At 38.8% G+C, this 16882-nt stretch overlaps 1 protein-coding gene across 1 annotated transcript; it reads left to right on the forward strand.

The window, feature by feature from the left end:
• Positions 1–9986: 9986 nt before the first annotated feature.
• On the forward strand, positions 9987–12339 carry LOC306886007 (forkhead box protein A2). Its single transcript, XM_079442858.1, has 2 exons — positions 9987–10245; positions 10876–12339. The coding sequence occupies exons 1-2, from the start codon at positions 10174–10176 to the stop codon at positions 12031–12033; spliced, it is 1230 nt and encodes a 409-aa protein (XP_079298984.1). The 5' UTR covers positions 9987–10173; the 3' UTR covers positions 12034–12339.
• The last annotated feature ends 4543 nt before the right edge of the window (positions 12340–16882 follow it).

Raw genomic sequence — 16882 nt, forward strand, 5'->3', positions numbered from 1 at the left:
GAAACTTTCAAAACATATATAATACAGACTGTGTGTGAGAGAGTGTGTATGATGTTATTTCTAGCATGACAACTCTCTGAAGATTTTAGCATGCATGGTAATGGATATGATAATGTATTTGGTCTTGGCGGAATAGATGTTGGTTATTGCTGTAGTTGTAGATTATTGCTGCTGCTGCTGAAAGCAAGTACAGGAGCTTGCTACTGCCAATGCAAATATGCCGATACGGTGCTGTGAGTATTTAAGACATACTGCTGCTGCACAAATAGCATATAAAATAACCAGTAGCAGATCTATACAGGTGGAGCTGGGGAAGGTCGAGGGTTTCAGAGAAACTGCTCTAGTGAATGCTAACCAGCCATCTAAATGTAAAGCAGCAAGCTCATCGGCTGCGTATACAACATCAACCAATCAGCTTGTGCAAAGTATTTTAACACTGTTAATGTCATCAGTTTGCATTAAAGGGTTACTCCACCCCAAAATGAAAATTTGGTCATTAATCACTTACCCCCATGTCAGATATTTTGGATGAAAACCGGGAGGCTTGTGACTGTCCCATTGACTGCCAAGTAAATAACACTGTCAAGGCCCAGAAAAGTATGAAAGAAATCAAAAAGCATTCTTGTTGCTTCATAACATTCAGATTGAACCACTGATGGCAGATGGACTATTTTGACAGTCTTTCATACTTTTCTGGGCATTGACAGAGTTATTTACTTGGCTGTCAATAGCAGTTGCAATTTTCATTTTGGGGTGGAGTAACCCTTAAGGATCCATCAGCCTGCGCCAGAGTTTCATGACAGAACTTGGCATAAATCAACCTCATTTTAAATGTATTATTTAAAGAAATGTTTTTCCAGATAATTCCAAATTGAGTGGTGGTCCTAGAACCAATTAAACCTACTTGAATACCCCTAACTAATAATTAACAACTAATGAAATGCATGCTAACATATTTAGCATGTAAACGTAACGAACAAGACATTACTCATTGTTAGCATTAGCACAATCCTTGCTCATAGAGTCAGTGCAGTATGAACTTTCACACAGACAAACACAACTCAGTCACAAGCACTAGCATACTCTTCAGCATAATGATATGCTCAAAAACATAAAAAAAAACCTCTCTTGGGTCACAAATGGGTCTTTGCCTTTATTAAAAAGCACATAAAATAACGCTTAATTTCAACATTTATTCACCTGAACAATTCTTCACCAGAACTCCACTGCCGGATTATTATTACAGAACTCATCAAAATAATGTTTGCAACTTAAAAGGTATCATTAATTGTTGCAACCATGCATTTATGTTGTGGAAATAGTAGGGTCCATGAAATAGTTTTTTTTAGAGTGTCTTAAAAATGTTCTGATGTTATTTACTTATTTTTTGTAAGTCGTTTACATTTTTCTACTATCTTCTACATCATGCCAGGAAGGTCGTGGTCATGTATGGCAGTTCTTTCACCCCTGTAACTAGTTTCTGATTGGCTAAACTGATGAAGTAACAACTCACCCCATGTTAAAACCATCTCTGGTCTTCACTATTACAGTTTAACTTCTTACATGGATATTTTTTTGTCATATAATTACTATTTTACAGTGATTTCATAATTGCTTAACAGCTTAATTATTCATTGATTGCTTAGTTCTTTAATTGTTTCTTAATTCATGAATGTCCATAAAGTACATCTGTCTTGATATATTGGACTATGGACTGAACACATTCACTGTATTGAGGAAAATGTATTCTGTTAAAAACCTCACTTTTATGACATATGAGAATTTCATATGGACCAAATCTGTCCTCAAGCAATCAATAAAATTCATTTGTCAGTGAAGTATGGGAGCTTTGGGGCTGTAAGCCTTCGCTGTTCTGTGTATACTATAAATATTATCTGCTGACCTACATCATCTTCTGTCCAATTCGAAACTCTTCTGCAGATCAGACATTAATGCATGTTAAACCACCATCTAAGTATAATTCGGGCTAGCATCAGCATTCTTCAGCCAGCTCCAAGGGTGGTCCATGTGGAGTGTCGTCTTGCTGCTGTCTGTCTTCACAATGCAAGGCATCGACAGGCATTATAGCAAACAAACAAGCAAACACACAAAGAGTAAACAGGATCAGGGAGCAGATTCATTTGAGGTGAGAGAGCTGATTGCAGTAGAGGAGACACCCCCACTAGAGCAGCCTATCTGGAGCTTTGACTGAGCACAGAGGTATAGCCCTCTCCAGCTGTGTGCCTTTGACGTTACGTCTTGTTGGAATGCATTGTCCGATATGAGTCTGAGCACTGCCGTTCTGTGTTGGCTTTTCTCACATGACATGCTGGTGCTTTAGTTGACAAGTCGACATTTATGGGGCTGTGGATGTCTGTAGATGCATCTGATGTGCACAGAAATTCTGATTCTGTTTGGTATGATCTTAATACTCCTAAAATCCTATAGTAACTGGAGCGAAAAATTAGGTAACGGGACCAATTCTGTTTATTTGGAGTTTATTGAGGCAAAAGTCATAGTTAATAGTAAGAATTAGTCCTCAAACACAACTGTGACCAATAATTACTATGAAAACATATATATTTTTTTTAATTAAAAGGTTCCAAAGAAAGTGTTTTCGCAGCAATGGGAGTTAGTTTTTAATATAATAGTGATTTATTAATTGCAATGGATTCACGTGAAGGTTGGGAGTTAGTTTCACCACCGAAGAGCAGTGAGCGTGAAGGTTTTTGAAATTGACATTACCATGCAATGAGGGAATAACCGATATGTGACCCTGGACCACAAAAGTCGTCTTAAGTGGCTGGGGTATATTTGTAGCAATAGCCAAAAATACATTGTATGGGTCAAAATTATCAATTTTTCTTTTATGCCAAAAATCATTAGGTTATTAAGTAAAGATCATGTTCCATGAAGATATTTTGTAAATTTCCTACTGTAAATATAGCAAAACTTAATTTTTGATTAGTAATATGCATTGCTAAGAACTTCATTTGAACAACTTTAAAAGGTGATTTTCTCAATATTTAGATTGTTGTGCACCCTCAGATTCCAGATTTTCAAACATTTGTATCTCAGCCAAATATTGTCCTATCATAACAAACCATACTTCAGTGAAAAGCTTATTTATTCATTTTTTCGAAAAATTGATACTTTTGACTGTTTTTGTGGTCTGGGATCACATATGAATTATTTAATTATGTAATGTGGATAATTAACTGTGCAACTGTTAACTAAAGAGCATTAAAGCATTCTTTTCATTTGACACCCCAATCTGGAATTGTTTTAAATACCTTCTGAGACTGTTATGCATACTGTGCATAATGCACATAATTTCATTTATTTTCTGCATACATCTTCCCTGTCTGTAAAAGTGCAAGGTGCTGCTTTAGTGATTTGATTTGAAGAAAGAGCTCAAGTGGTTCATCTGATCACTAAACCTCCCGCGATCAAGTTACACATGATTTCCTTTCCTACTTCTGTTGAGAACATTTCAGTTCAGCACCAATTCAGTTCAAGACACTTCTATTAAGGTAGGAGTTTAATGGCCAGTTGGCGCCTTTGTAATTGCTTAGTGAGGTCAAAGGCATCTCAAAAACAGCACCTACTTGATCAGGTCAATTCTCAAATCCCACCGTTACTGTGAGCTACCGAATCAGCCATCCAAAGATTGTATGTTTCAAAGGAATGACACTTTCCCTTTCCTGTTCTATCGGTCCACACGCCAGAGTTAAATGAGACCGACAGAATCCACAAAGAGGCTGAAATCTAAGGGCCAATCCAAGACTGGACTGATTGGATGACTCCAGCTGTGCCGAGAGGAATTCCCATAGCTTCACACCTACTTCCTGCAAGTGAGTGACTGCAATACGCAACCTCTGAAAGGGGCAACCATTGAACTCTCAAGCAAGTGGCAATATTTGCTCACCTGAAATACACACAACTCTCCAATTGGGCCACAGGGCTGGAGCGGGACTCGGTGGCTCAGGCAGCTGTGAGGCAGAGAGAAGGGGAAGGTCAGGAAGTTTAGTGAAGGGGAATCGGACCCCCGCTGGGGTGTTGTTTATCGCCGACGGTATTTTATGGGAGGGAAGGCTATATTTGTCCTTAGCCACGGGAGGCTGATGAGGTGCTAATCTGTTGAGGGGCTCGCTATTGGAGTCTCCTTGTTAGCGGGCTAGCTTGTTAGCTATCCAGGCCTGTAAAACAGAGCTTGAATTTACGGGTTCCCCTCCCTGGATTCTGCCACTGTTCATGGGTAAGCAAACACAGATTGGGCACTGATGTTGGGGCGGCGGTGTCTGGGGGACCTTTCAATGAACGGCTGGGATGACAAAAAGATTGAGCTTCCCTGGGTCCCCCATGCTGCTTTTCAGTAAACATTACAAATTAGCCATTTGCATATGGATGGATCTTCAGGTGAGGCAGGAAGGAATTGCAGAGCAGAATTCTAATAACATTCCCTCATGAGTCTCATGGAAACTCACACTGGAACAGGTGATCGAGCAGATATAGGTGTTTATCAGCATCACTATGGAACAACATGCATAAGATTAACTTTATAAAGGGTATATGAAATAATAGTCAGGAATATCCATTTTTAAATGGAGCCGTTTATTCAACCTTTAGACAGAATCTAAAAAAGTTTGCATCTGTCTTTTGTTTTGTATCACATTTGATGCATCAGGATTGTAATACCCATAGGAATACGGAGCTCAGTTTGGTGTACACGCTGATAATTACGTGACCAAAATTGAAGATATTTATAACAATATAGCAGACTACATGATATAAATGTTTTCACTTTTTAATATATCTTCGTAAAATTATATTTAAATGCTTAGTTTTATGATCTGTAGTTTCAAAACATATAATGCAATACAATACAATAAAGATTGAAAGATAAACAAACTAATATTCCTCAAAAGCCTGATGATCATATTTGATACTAGCATTTGCAAAAAATGATGCATGGATAATCAAGTAAATATTATTAATATAAGTTGCTTCAGTCCAGTAAGTGTATTATTAGGTTTACTTTATAATAAATCAGTAAAAAGGTCTTTTACTTGTTAAAAAAAAAGTATGAACTATCAATCAGATGACAGAAGGCATGTAGTAGATTGTGTAACAGGTTTTTCAAAAGACATCATTTAGAAGCCTAAATAAAGAAAACATTTCAAATAAAATACATTTAGACGCCTAAATTCTGCAACAATTACATTTAATAGGCATACAGAATGCACAAAAGAAGTTACTACTTGGATACGTGAAGCTGAAACACAGAGTAAAGCTCTTGGTGATGGTTGTATTGGGTCAGCCTTCATTCCAGCTATACTTTAGTCCCAAACTCACTATCACCTATCAGCCCCAGAATACAGATAAGACTGGCCTCCGGCAGACACGGGAATAATGGAAAATGGGAACAGTCAAATGCCTTCTGACTGATGTAAAACTGGGCCTGAAGGCCTGCATCAGTTCAACCGGTGCAAATGCTGATAATGATTGGCACTGATTTACAAATGGCAGAATCTACTGATTAAGATACATTATGTGGATTTCTGGGCTTTCTAGAAACATCCAAAAAGTAGCGCTGCTGGACTCAATTTCCTCTATTCCCGTTTCTACCCTTACTAATGGAAGGAGAGAGGATGGCACTGAAAGGCAGGAAACTCTAATCTCTTACTAACTTCACGTTACACACGCTGTCACCTCTTTAATAACTTTCCCTAATGAATTGATTTGAGTCAAGCCCGTGTTTGCTTTACTGCAGCTCGGAGGTGAAAATGTGTCAGGTGAGTGTGAACGATGGCAGCTCGTAGTGCTCAATCTGGACTGATAGCAGTGATATTTAAGAGCTTCTCTTCCCACGGGAGCCTGCCATTTAATTAGCATACTGACGCTTGTCCTCACGTTTAATTGCTTTTGGCTTGTAATTAAAATGTGTGTTGACTTTGCAGTTCCCTCACTGATGAATAGCAATGGAGGGTTATGTGATATTACATTTTTGCTGCGGCATACATTAAAAATGGAAGGATTAAAATAACGGATTTAATCCGAACCTTTTTGTCCTCAGAGGGTAATAGTTTGTCAGACATGCCAAAGCATTATAATGCATTAATCTGATCAATTAAGAGATTTACCATCTCAAGCCTTGTTTTGTTCCCTCTGTCACCCCGTTTAACTTCTGCCCGGTTTGGCCATGTAGGTGAAATGAAGAGATGTTTGATTTTGTGCATTCAGATCCTCCAGTGCTGGGCTTGCTGGATGTGGATTGGCACCTTGTTTGAGGTATGCATGATTGTGCCGTGCTCTTTTTTGCATGACAACAGAAGTGTATTGCAGTGGGCCTTGGATACAGACCAAACAGAAGCGCACTACGGGGCAGTCCTCGGCGAATGCTTCTCAATATCAAAATGTGCGTATTTGAGGAAGTCCTTTGGTCCATTTACGCCACTGTTTGCGCCCAGGCCCCTGTGCAATATCTTCCATACCACCCCTTTGGCTTTGAATGGCATTTCAATGGCAGGGCTGCGTTTCCCCCCCCCTCTGCATCCAACCAGAGTTGTGTGCATTCCCCGTCGCTCTACTTTTGAGATTCATTTCCAGGTAAACATGCTTTGGTGGCCACAAACCTGCAGCCAACAGGGGTTGTCACAGCTGTGCCAGATAATAGCCAGAACAAACTCCTGTCTCGCTCTGGAATGTTTACTGTCGCCACAGACACTGTGCGGCAAACATTTTTGCATCTTTTATTTGGAAAGAAAGAGATCCAGTTATCGGTCTCACACAGATGAATCGTAAGCTTAACCTGCTGGCCCTTTTGTGTTCCATCAGATAAATGACGGGGGTAAAAGTGCAAATGCCAAAAAAAGAAGAAATTAGAACAAACATAGTTTCGTTTAAATGCCTCTTTTGTGGTTTAAAAGCTTTGAAAGTGGAGCTCCAAGTAACAGCAGGGAATTTAATGAAATCCTGCTGCCTCACTTTTACTGACTATCTATCTATCTATCTATCTATCTATCTATCTATCTATCTATCTATCTATCTATCTATCTATCTATCTATCTATCTATCTGCTTCTAGTAGATTAAAACATCCTGACCTCTCTATGATCTCAAACATGAATTCCTAGTGACAAAAAGGAGAATGGAGGTCAGTGTTTAAAGATTCCATGGCAATATTTACTGAGAATACAGGCCCTAATGTATGAGACTGAGGAGGATCACCAAGGCGCCACCCACAGTGACAGTATTGCAACACAGAGAGTGCGCTGAATCGCATGATGAATGAACGAGCCCTGGGCCACGCACAGAAGCAGAGAAAATCCTGACGCTTTAGAGAAAGAAAGTGCGCCTCAAAAGATATCTAAAAGTTTTGCGTTAGACCTTGATATTTTGAGAGACATGTGACATACACCAACACAAGTTCAGAGGTGATCAGGCACAAAGTATGGACCTATGCTCCAACGTGGTGTTTACTCAAAGACGTGGTTCTTTTGCATTTCCACCAAATACAGAATAGTGACCTTCTACACAGAATGCATCCACAGTCTGTACCTTGTCCATTAATAATTAACTTCAAACAAAATAATCAAGGAGGACATTGTGCCATGTAATTTAAAAGGCATCTACAGTTGCATAATTATTATTATTATTTTTCAAAATTAGGTAAGCCTAGTTACCTAGTTTAGTCTAGCTTGGTAAAATTAGATTAAAACAGACACACACACAACAATCCTGTCATTGGGTGTCCATATTAACGGCATGATTTAGATTTGGACAACTGGACAATGTTGTAGTGACTCAATATTCAGAAAATCTACGCTGTTGTCAAATACTCAATATGGTGCAGTCGTTTGAGGATGCTGTGTATCTATTTGTCTCAAATTGTGGGTTAGTCAATGCAAACAGTACTATCAATATTGTGGGGACAATGGTGCTATTAATTGCCATTAATGAACATTTAGAAAATGTGCTAGGCTACACACACACACACACACTTCAATCTCTTTATCTGAGATGTAGATCAAGAGACAGCTGGCAAATTATAGTGCTCTTTTTTTTTAAATTCGATTTTAACTCAGATTTTTTTTTTTTTTTTTTTTATAATTTCAAATCCAAGCAATGTGAACTTGTTAAACACAAGAAGTAGATCCATTGGCACACATTTTAACGATGAACAATTCTCATTTCAACTGAAGGAATGCTTATTTTCAATCACTTCAACTAATTCAAACAAGCTACAGCATAAATAAAGCCTCAATTTCTAGTGAGGGCCCATGTTTAACTGAATTACTGTTACAATGTTTTGTTGACTGCTGTAAAAGAAGATTTGTCTTCATAACTACCATGGTTTAAGATGTTCAGTGGCACACAGCATGTCAAAACACAATAAGAAATTGCTACGAATTTGCTGAAGGTTATTTGTTCGGCGATGCTGCGCGCGTTTAGCGGTGTCTGTGAGCACGACAAACTTACACCGTTTACACAATACACACAGCTCCAAATAAACTCCGTCATTATATTTGCAAATTACCCTTGTTATACACAAATACACACTAAATCTGATTCTACAACATTATTACAACGCTGGTGACGCACGTGTCCAATCGAGAAAGAGTTGATGCCTTGCTGAACTATATTAAGAAATATTATTTTATTAAAAGGATAAGGAATGACAATATTGCACATTTAGTTCAAATGTGATTCTAAAATGAACTGATACCGAACGGTAACCGTTATGATACTTTGTGTCATTTAAATATTAAATTATTCATAATATTACGCTTAAAAGAACAGTAGCTATATTATGTAGGCTTTAGGATAAAAATCCAGGAAAATCCAGTGACGTTTCGACTAGTGATCTGTTGAGCAGGACTTAATTCAATTTGTTAATAAAAAAAAACAAAGAAAAAAAAACAAACAAAACTTACCATGTTCGTTATTTTAAAGTGTTAACAATTGAGAATACTAACCTATTTCTGTGGAAAAATCATTTTGTAGACCAAGAGAGGGCGCACTAATTTTTTTGCACCAAATCAAGAGATGCAAAGCAATCAAAGAAGGGCCAGAAGACTATGAAAATATAAGCACGTATTGTGTTTTTTCCCCGTTGTCCTCAGTGCACCAAACCACAGCTAAATATCGTGGATAGTCAAACAAAGTGTATAAATGTTAGGCTACTTTGTTTAATGAAAGCAATCAAATGTTGCCACTGAGCTCTGCAGAAGTAACACCGATGACCTGCTCTTACATTAGCAAACTGCGTACCGCTATTAGTTACATAAACTAGAGCCAGGTAAACAAATTCATTCAAAATAGCCGAAAACATTTCAGAACAAACAACGCATTATGAGCACGTTTCGATCTGGCCTAAGTCACCGTCGTCCTGCTTTCTCTTATATATATATTTAAAATACAGGCCACTGTCCTTTTGCAAATACTTCTTTAAAATTTGACTTTACTGAGCTCTTAAAATGTATTTAATAGTTTTTAAAAAGCTGCCAAGAATAAATAAAGTGAGATGTATTTGCTGATTTAAAATTGATTCCCATTGATTGTGAATAATAAATACTGCTTATAAAAACTTTATGAAAAAAAAAAAAACACACTCGGACAGTTGATCGATCTGAATAAAAACTATACTTGAAGCCAGAGGTGTTGGCATTTTTAAATTCGTCCTCCCCAATTTTATCTGGATGTGATTTCAAACACTCCTCTCCCAGCAGTCCAAACTTCTATTCCCCTCTTTCTCCCGCTGGAATACAATAAGATTAGGATATAATGAATCTTTTCAAATGGGGCTGCTCTTTTCAAGCTGCGCAGGTGTACAATAGGGGGGCACATGGAGAAGACTCGCGCCTAGGTGTGAGCAGATTATTCAAATAGGGGCCGAGTGAAGCAGTAGGGATTGGAGGCTCGCCTGGGCGCACAGAGCTATATCACTGCGTTAAGAGCCAGCAGCAGGCGTCATTTCAACTGCAGTCATCTCAGATACACACACACACACACACACACACATGCGCCAGCCCTTGACAGGAGGAGAGCACAACGACGACACGAGTGTATCCCGTGGTCCCCAACAACCACCTTTGGCTGCCAAAGGACACACAATACCGGCATTTCTCGTGTGGGGAAGCGTTTTGAAAATTACACGAAACTTTTTTCCAGGATGCTCGGTGCTGTGAAAATGGAGGGACACGAACACGCAGCTGACTGGAGCACTTACTACGGAGAGCCCGAGGTGGGTAACTCACCTAAATAAATATATATGTATTTTTTTTCTCCTCGTCGAAATCCGATCCGGTTTTATACAACTCAATATTAGCCCTGAGATAATATTAACTTTGAGATCAAATATTGACTTGAGGCGCCTCCAAATCCTCCCCCATCATCTCGACGCCCTGCACTATCCTAACAAAGTTGTGCTTGACATACAATGCAAACTTTTCATTTGCAATTACCGATGCCGACGAATACATGGGTTTTCTTCTTCGACAACATCGAAAGCGAAAATAACCGGACATTTGACTTTTAAACAAATAACCTGCTCTTGGTTTTAAGTTTCTGAGTGGCTGTAATATCGACTACACCTGGGGTTTCCTGTAATATGCTGGAAAGCTGTAACTGACAAAAATGCCTTTCACTTTATGACACATCTCCAGATTAATTCGATTATTTTCTCTTAACCCCAACAAAACGAACTGTTTAATAAAACATTTATATATTAAACTATTTATATGCTGCAATATATATATATAAAAAAAGCTGTTTTCTTATGTTTCTCTTTTCAGTTTAGCGAGGCCAACGATTCTATATATTTACTGCTTGGAGTTGCATTGCGCTTAAACGCATTGTCTGATTTCTTTCGCAGTGTTACACCTCCGTGAGCAACATGAACACCGGACTGGGAATGAACTCCATGAACACTTACATGACCATGTCCGGAATGAGTTCGACCGCCAACATGACAGCAGCTAACACCATGAACATGTCCTATGTCAACACGGGCATGAGTCCCTCGATGACAGGCATGTCTCCCGGCACGGGAGCGATGGCCGGCATGGGCGCGGGTATGACGGGCATGAGCGCAGCCCTGAGCCCGACCATGAGCCCCATGGCAGCGCAAGCGCCCTCCATGAACGCCTTAACCTCGTACAGCAATATGAACGCTATGAGCCCCATGTATGGCCAGTCGAACATAAACAGATCAAGGGACCCGAAGACCTACCGGAGGAGCTACACGCACGCCAAGCCGCCCTACTCGTACATTTCTCTCATAACCATGGCCATCCAGCAGTCGCCCAGTAAGATGCTGACCCTCAGTGAGATCTATCAGTGGATAATGGACCTTTTCCCTTTTTACCGACAGAACCAGCAGCGCTGGCAGAACTCTATCCGCCACTCGCTGTCCTTCAACGACTGCTTCCTGAAAGTCCCGCGCTCCCCGGATAAGCCGGGCAAAGGCTCGTTTTGGACCCTTCACCCCGATTCCGGAAACATGTTCGAAAACGGCTGCTATCTGAGGAGGCAAAAGCGCTTCAAGTGCGACAAGAATCTGAGCAAGGAGCCGGGTCGGAAAACCTCGGAGGGCGGCTCGAACAGCAGCTCTGAGAGCTGCAACGGGAACGAATCTCCTCATTCCAACTCGTCCGGTAACGAGCACAAAAGATCCCTGTCTGACATGAAGTCGGCTCAGGGTCTGAGCCCGGACCACGCAGCCTCCCCGAGCTCTCAAGCGCAGCATCTCCTGGCCCAACATCACTCGGTTTTGGCGCACGAAGGACACCTGAAGCCAGATCATCACTATTCCTTCAACCATCCCTTCTCCATCAACAACCTCATGTCCTCGGAGCAACAGCATCACAAAATGGACCTAAAGACATACGAGCAGGTGATGCATTACGGTTACGGCTCTCCGATGGCCGGCCCGTTATCCATGGGCTCCATGGCGAGCAAAGCGGGCCTGGATGCGCCGGACACATCGTACTACCAAGGTGTGTACTCCAGGCCCATCCTGAACTCTTCCTAAACTCTCACGGACCTTGTGACCATTTGTACATTTGTAAAATGTTTGTGTATACGTATTCTGATTTTTGACGTTCTCCGTTAATTTAGATGTTCGTTAGTAATTATTTTGTAAAAGATCTGTCGACAATGTGACGAACTCTTCGAGGCGGCTTTTGAAAAATGGACCAAATCCACACCGAAGGACTGCGGACGGACTGAAGTTCTTCAATCACTTGTGTAAACTTATTTATGGCTTGTAAATGTGTATTCTTGTAGTTGATGACAAGAACAGAATCTATATTAAAGTGTTATTTGGATTTTTTCGCAATTCTGATTTTCACTCATTTGTGTTATTGTGTTGTCAACAACAGCATTAATAATAATAATAATAATACTAATAAATATCATTTTGCTCAACGAATTATCAAGGTATTTGCACATACGAACCACTCGTTAGTTGCGAGGGCTACAGATTTATATTTAATCTGCCGCAGTTGAATTATTTTGACTGAATGATTTCTATGCTATTTTCAACAATGACCTGAATTAATATCAACAATAAAACAGAAAAATAGTCCAAGAACACCCCCCCCCCCCCCATATATGAAATAAGCTAAATTTCTTATAATTACATACTTTTCGAAACATTCATAAATTTCCCAAATAATCAGTATTAAGCTTATATTCTAACGCCTTGAAAGATGTAGGCCTACTGCATTTCACTTAAGCGATAGTCAACTGAAATCTATTATCACGACAATAAAATGTAGCATTGTGTTAAATAAGAGGACACCAATTATTTGCATATAATCTGTATATAATTATATATATTTATACATGGACAGAATATATATGAGTCATAACAAAAATAAACAAAGAACGGAGCCCATTTCTGAATTCAGCAATATCTTTAGTCATCTTTAGAAATTATTTTATTTCCTACTAATTAGACGAGAGACCCTTTTGATGTAAAACGAATAAATAAAAAATATCATGAGTCTCCGTTCATTTAAACACTTCAACAGTTTTGCAGGAAATATTATAGATTAACATTTTTTTTTTATGAAACATAACCGGAAAAATAAATAAATAGATAACATAGCTCCCATTTCTGAATTGTCATTTTTATGACGTCTCTCGTTTCTTTCCAACATATAAATACGACCTGAGACCCCTCTTATGTAAAACGCTATAATAACAGGAAACATAAGTAAAAGCAGAAATAGAAATGTTGATGTAGTGGGGCTGTTCCGACACACATAAGGAAGCTGTGTTACAGGCTTTCACCTTTTAATAGTAAACTTGCAGATCAAGAAGTCATCTGTGGCCAACAAATCATCCCCCTGGGGTATCACATGAACGTGTACACTAAGAGCATTCTCCTGCTGCTTGAATAATGGCAAAGAAGGCCTGGTTTTGTCACCTCTGTGTTTTTAGCTCTCAGTCCATTCCATTGTATTTCAAACCCTCATGATCTGCGAATAAACACAAACTGGTAAACAATGAAAAAGGCGGTATTAATACATATAGGATGTGTACATGAGCAATCAAATCACACGAGTGTAAACTTTGAATAAGAGCACGTCACTTCTAGGTAAATTTACACAGAAATTAAATTGCGCTGCCCCTCGTTTTAGACATAATGCTAGGCTGAATTTTTATAGCGCACTGATCGATATCTTGGTAAAATAATCATTTTTTTAAACTAGCGGGGCAGTGAAATCTTTGCTTTGTTGCTAAAGTCAACAGTGACAGAGTTTGAGCTCAAATAAATGCCGCGAGGCTTCCAGTCCTGTGCAGAAGGCAGCGGGAGAGGCTCCGACACCGTTCTGCAGGCTCCAGGTACGAACATTTCCATCATTAAATCAGCTCACTGCTGAGGCTGTCGATGCATGCTGAGTGTTTGGCTTAATAAGGATTTCATACAGGAGGTTTCCGCGTGCAACAATGCGATTTCACGGCAATATGGCTCGTCGCTTGAACAGACACAACTCAAGTGCTGATGTTAAGGGGCTCTTTCAGCCGACTGTCAGGTGGCTATTCCAGCTGATTGATGCCAATGATACCGGAGAAGACATGCATTGCTTTCGCCTTGCCGATAACCGCAGCGCATCAAATTGAGTTTTTCTCAGGTACATAGTGGTGATGTCTTTTTTTTTAATCGGACAAACTTGTTGTCGAGATATAAACGACTTTGCAACCAAATTATCAACGCAGATAAAGGATTTTACGCTCGTACAAGTCTCTCATTTAACGAATGCGAAGCGTTCAACAAATTAAATTATTTTCAACAACCAAGAATTTCTGGTGTTAACATCGTTCCAGAGACACAAATAACAACAGCCATCTGCAACCTATGTTTGACATCAGACAAAATAACTCTTACCATGACAATTTACAGAAAGTTCAGGTTTACCCTCACAACGTAAAGAAATGAATAAAAGGAGTGATAGCTTGTCAGATTGTTTCTGTTCTGATTCATAGGCTGCAATGTAAAAAAAAAATAGATAAAAAAAAATCAACATCAAGGATCAAGGACGACCACGATAATATGAATAATAATAATATGATTATTATTATACCCATATTTAACTTACTTGTGACTAAAAGGCCTGGAATGAGAAAATCCAAGATGCTTTTAGGTAGATTACACTACTTTAAAGGATGCAATATAAAGTAAGATCTAAAATATATTTCTAATATCTGCTTTTTTAAAAGGCTGCAAGTTAAAACGAATTAATACAAAAGCTAAAAATCTAATTATTATTGTTGTTATAGCAACGAGATCAGCTTTTCCCTGGCGTGTTTTTCCTTCTCACTTAGGTAACTCTGTTTAATTGCTTTTCGTCGGAGTCGTTCAATTTGCATATCATACTGCAAACGAAAGCCGGAATGTAAACAACCGATCCTCCAAATTCTTATTAGGAGTGTAAAGTTTCTCAAGGAGAGCTATGGGCATCGCCTAAACTTTCATAAGTAGCTACGTCACATACAAACAGAATACAGGCCAAAAATGGTTAATGCACACACTTACATGCATGGGAATGAAACTTTGATTTATTTTGATTGATTTGAATACACATAAACGACTCTTATTGTTACCTAAACCACAAAATGAGCTAATTTTGGAATGGAAACACAGTCTGATCCGAATCGCAGGACTGTGCGTGGTGGCATCTAAACTACATCGGGTCAGCTACATGGCTTTAGCACGTATTTTGCTCTCTCTGCTCAGTCCTGGAACACCCAAGTGGACCCGGTCTCCAGGGAGATCTGCGGGACACCCATCTTACAAGCTGTAATGCCGCTTTAACCCATTGCTGGGGAGGGACCGATTTAAGACCAAATACTCTTAATCCTGCTGCTGTCCCACACTATATTAATGCTCAACACAGACGCCTAATCTACGCCCTAAAGTTAGAAAGGCAGTTTCACTGCAATATGCCGAATAGGATTAGGTTAGTCTTTGTAATAGTCTTTTTAAACGCTGCCCAATACGATTACATGCAAAACTAGCGCAAAACCGATTATGATAAAATATTAATAAAAGCATCTAGACAACATCAACAACTACGACGACAACACCATTATTAATAATAATAGTTCTATGTCATATTTCCACAAATATATTTAAATAGTCTATTAATGCTCGGGGAAATAAAACGATTTTTGAAGCTTTTTCCTAGTTAAATTGCAATAGCTTAATTATTTTTAAATGTTTTTCCTAGTAATTCCATAATTATTGACTGGTCTACATATATAACAAAGTCAGACAAAAACACTGGAGAGCACACGCTTAATTTCCTAAAGATGATCTTGAACAGGTTGTGCAGTTTGAAAAAACGATATTTCTCCCCGACACAACCACGAAAAAGTAACAATTGTTTTTTTGTTAGTTTGTTTTTTTCACATTGAGTGTTTTTATTTTATTTTATTTATATAAAAAATGTGGAGTATGCATATAATACCTTTACAATAAACTGTACTACTTCTTAGTTATCTTGGTAAAAACAATTATTAAAATATTAAATAATATTATGTGAGTAATACGATACGTATGAACAGATACACTTATGTTTCTTTAAGCCAATAACCTGAGCAAATGTGCCTTAAGAGACATTCCACACAGAAAAAGATCAAATGAATGTAGCTCTAATCTAATTCATCATGAAATTGTATATTTCTTCGGCTGGAGAAATGCATGTTTTCTGATCTTTAATGTTTGCATTTCATGTGATACAATGCTTGTTATAGAAACTCTTAATATGAAGTAAATACATTGTTGGAGCCATTCTGGGTTAAGTTTGTAATTACTGTTTCAATATGATATGAGCTGACTAGTTTTCTAAATAAAACACTCATGAGCATCTCTTGAGTAATTTACTATAGTAATTAATGGGATGAGTAGGTGGCATTGTTTTGAAATGAATCATCACTAGATTTATTTATTTTTTTCTCACATTACTTTTAATGTCATGTACATGCCCAACCCTTCAGACACTCTGAATAGGAACATTGTCTATTATTCTTTAGCTGAAAAAGGCTGTATGATTGTCTAGGAGCTGTTGTTAAATGGCCTACATGCTGTCGGGGTGTTGTGATCGGAGAATCATGGCGAATGCAGCGGAAATAGTGTAAGAGTGTGATGGTTCAGGCCTGTGTTCACACTCATCCACCAGCTGGGTGTGAAATTCTTGCTGAGACGTACAGGCCAAACCACATGTCCATTCAACCAACCCATTCGCCCGATTCATTGTTTAAACATCAGCATCTTTTAGGGATAAAATTGCCTGGACAAATGCCAGATTCCATTTTACGGCTGAACTAAGTAAGGTATTAAATAAGAAATGACAATGTCAGTGTCAGCTATG

This window comes from Barbus barbus (genome assembly GCF_936440315.1).
Source record: "Barbus barbus genome assembly, chromosome: 20".
NCBI classification, from domain to species: domain Eukaryota; kingdom Metazoa; phylum Chordata; class Actinopteri; order Cypriniformes; family Cyprinidae; genus Barbus; species Barbus barbus.

Bases quoted from the DNA above. Each gene is read 5' to 3' on its own strand.
- LOC306886007 (XM_079442858.1), top strand. From the start codon at position 10,174: ATGCTCGGTGCTGTGAAAATGGAGGGACACGAACACGCAGCTGACTGG. The intron at 10,246-10,875 runs GTGGGTAACTCA...TTTCTTTCGCAG, and splicing joins CTTACTACGGAGAGCCCGAG to TGTTACACCTCCGTGAGCAA.